We start from the raw sequence: 1,393 nt of genomic DNA, 5'->3' as shown, positions 1-1,393 counted from the left end.
CCCTGGTGTTACCAGGTGCAGTGCTCGTCAGGACGATGCTGTGAGATCCGTGATGGATTGCCTGAGCCCGTGGGTTCGAGACCCGCCCCGGCAACTTGGAGAGACCTCATCTCTACAATTAATCAAAAATTAGCCGGGAGCGGCCACTGCACTCCAGTCTGGGCAACAGAGTGAGACTCCAACTCAAAAAAAAGCAAAACTGGAGTTCACGGCCAGGTTCCGGGTTCCAGGAGGTGGAGGCTGAGCTCGAGGGTGCAGGCCCCATCCCTGCCTCTGGGGACAGCTTTCTCCCGGCCTGGCACACCCCGGCTGGGTCTGTCCTCTCCTCCCCGTCCCCAGCCACACACACCCGTCCCACTGAGAGCCTCCCCTCCCCCGGGGCCGTCTTGTTCTACAGGCCACGCGGGCATCGCTGGCCTCGGAGGAGCCCCGAGTGGACCGGCTGCAGGCGCAGCTGAAGGAGCTCATCGCCTGCTCCCACGACCCCCGAGACCTGCAGCCACTCTCCGACAGCGTCGTTGCCGCCGTCCAGGAGTATCAGAGGTACCCGGAAGGGGATGGGCGGGACCTGAGGTGCCCGGTGCCCCGCCATGCCGTCTCTAGACGGGCCTGAGTTCTTTGCCACCCGGGTGACTCTTAGGTGACTCTCCTGCCTCCCGATGGCGGGCTGCGGCCATGGGGGCTGTTCGGGGCACCTCTCGCTTGGCCAGGCGGGTCCCCACTGGAGCTCGGCCTGGGGTCCCCAGGAAGAGGCCAAGACTTTGCTTGGATTCGTGCGCTGAGCGGCTCAGTGGCCCATTTCCAGCACAGCTCTTCATACAGGGGGAAAAGCCCAAAGTGGGGCCTTTGCAGCAGACGGACCCCTTTGCGCCACTTCTGATGGCGCCGAGACCTCAGCGCTGGTGCCATCCCCGGGCCGGCCCCTGCCCGCCACTCAGCCCGGGTGGGGCACCGGGGGCTCACCTCCCTGCGTCAGCGCCCAGGGGCTCGCCGGCCTCCCTGAGTGGAGTGGGCAGAGTGGAGTGTGGACCCTCTCCGTGTTGTCCCTCCGGGAGCCCTGGGCGTTCTGACCGCAGCTCAGCTGTCCACGTAGCTGCAGCACGTCGCACGCCTCGAGGGAACACAGAGCTCTCACCCCTGCTGCGTCCGTCACCCCACAGCTGTGCTCGGGCTGCACATCTGCAGGATGGGGCCACGATCTGGATCCCCTGAGGGGTGCTAGGGTGGTCCCCCTTGGCAAACACTGGGACACCATGGCCAAGGGTCTTCCTCTCCCTCCGGTGTCTTTTATCGAGGTCTTGGGTGCTGGACGTTGTATTTGAAAAATTAAGCCGGGCTCCGTGGCTCAGCCTGTCATCCCGCGCCTTTGGGAGGCTGAGGCGAGTGGATGGCC

General features: G+C 65.1%; 1 protein-coding gene across 1 annotated transcript in view; it reads left to right on the top strand.

Moving 5' to 3' along the window:
• SYNE3 (spectrin repeat containing nuclear envelope family member 3) overlaps positions 1–1,393 on the top strand; it is a gene marked incomplete at its 5' end in the record, with an annotated part of 59,903 nt that overhangs the window by 13,844 nt on the left and 44,666 nt on the right. Inside the window, one exon of the mRNA XM_008055843.2 lies at positions 398–543. Within this exon, the coding sequence (XP_008054034.2) occupies positions 398–543 (146 nt within the window). The remainder of the gene's footprint in view (positions 1–397; positions 544–1,393) is intronic.

This window comes from Carlito syrichta, unplaced genomic scaffold (assembly GCF_000164805.1).
Source record: "Carlito syrichta isolate Samal-C Ts95f unplaced genomic scaffold, Tarsius_syrichta-2.0.1 Scaffold301970, whole genome shotgun sequence".
In the NCBI taxonomy this organism is placed as follows: Eukaryota; Metazoa; Chordata; class Mammalia; order Primates; family Tarsiidae; genus Carlito; species Carlito syrichta.
Note: the sequence above shows the minus strand (reverse complement) of the source record. Positions and strands in the feature narration are given on the sequence as shown.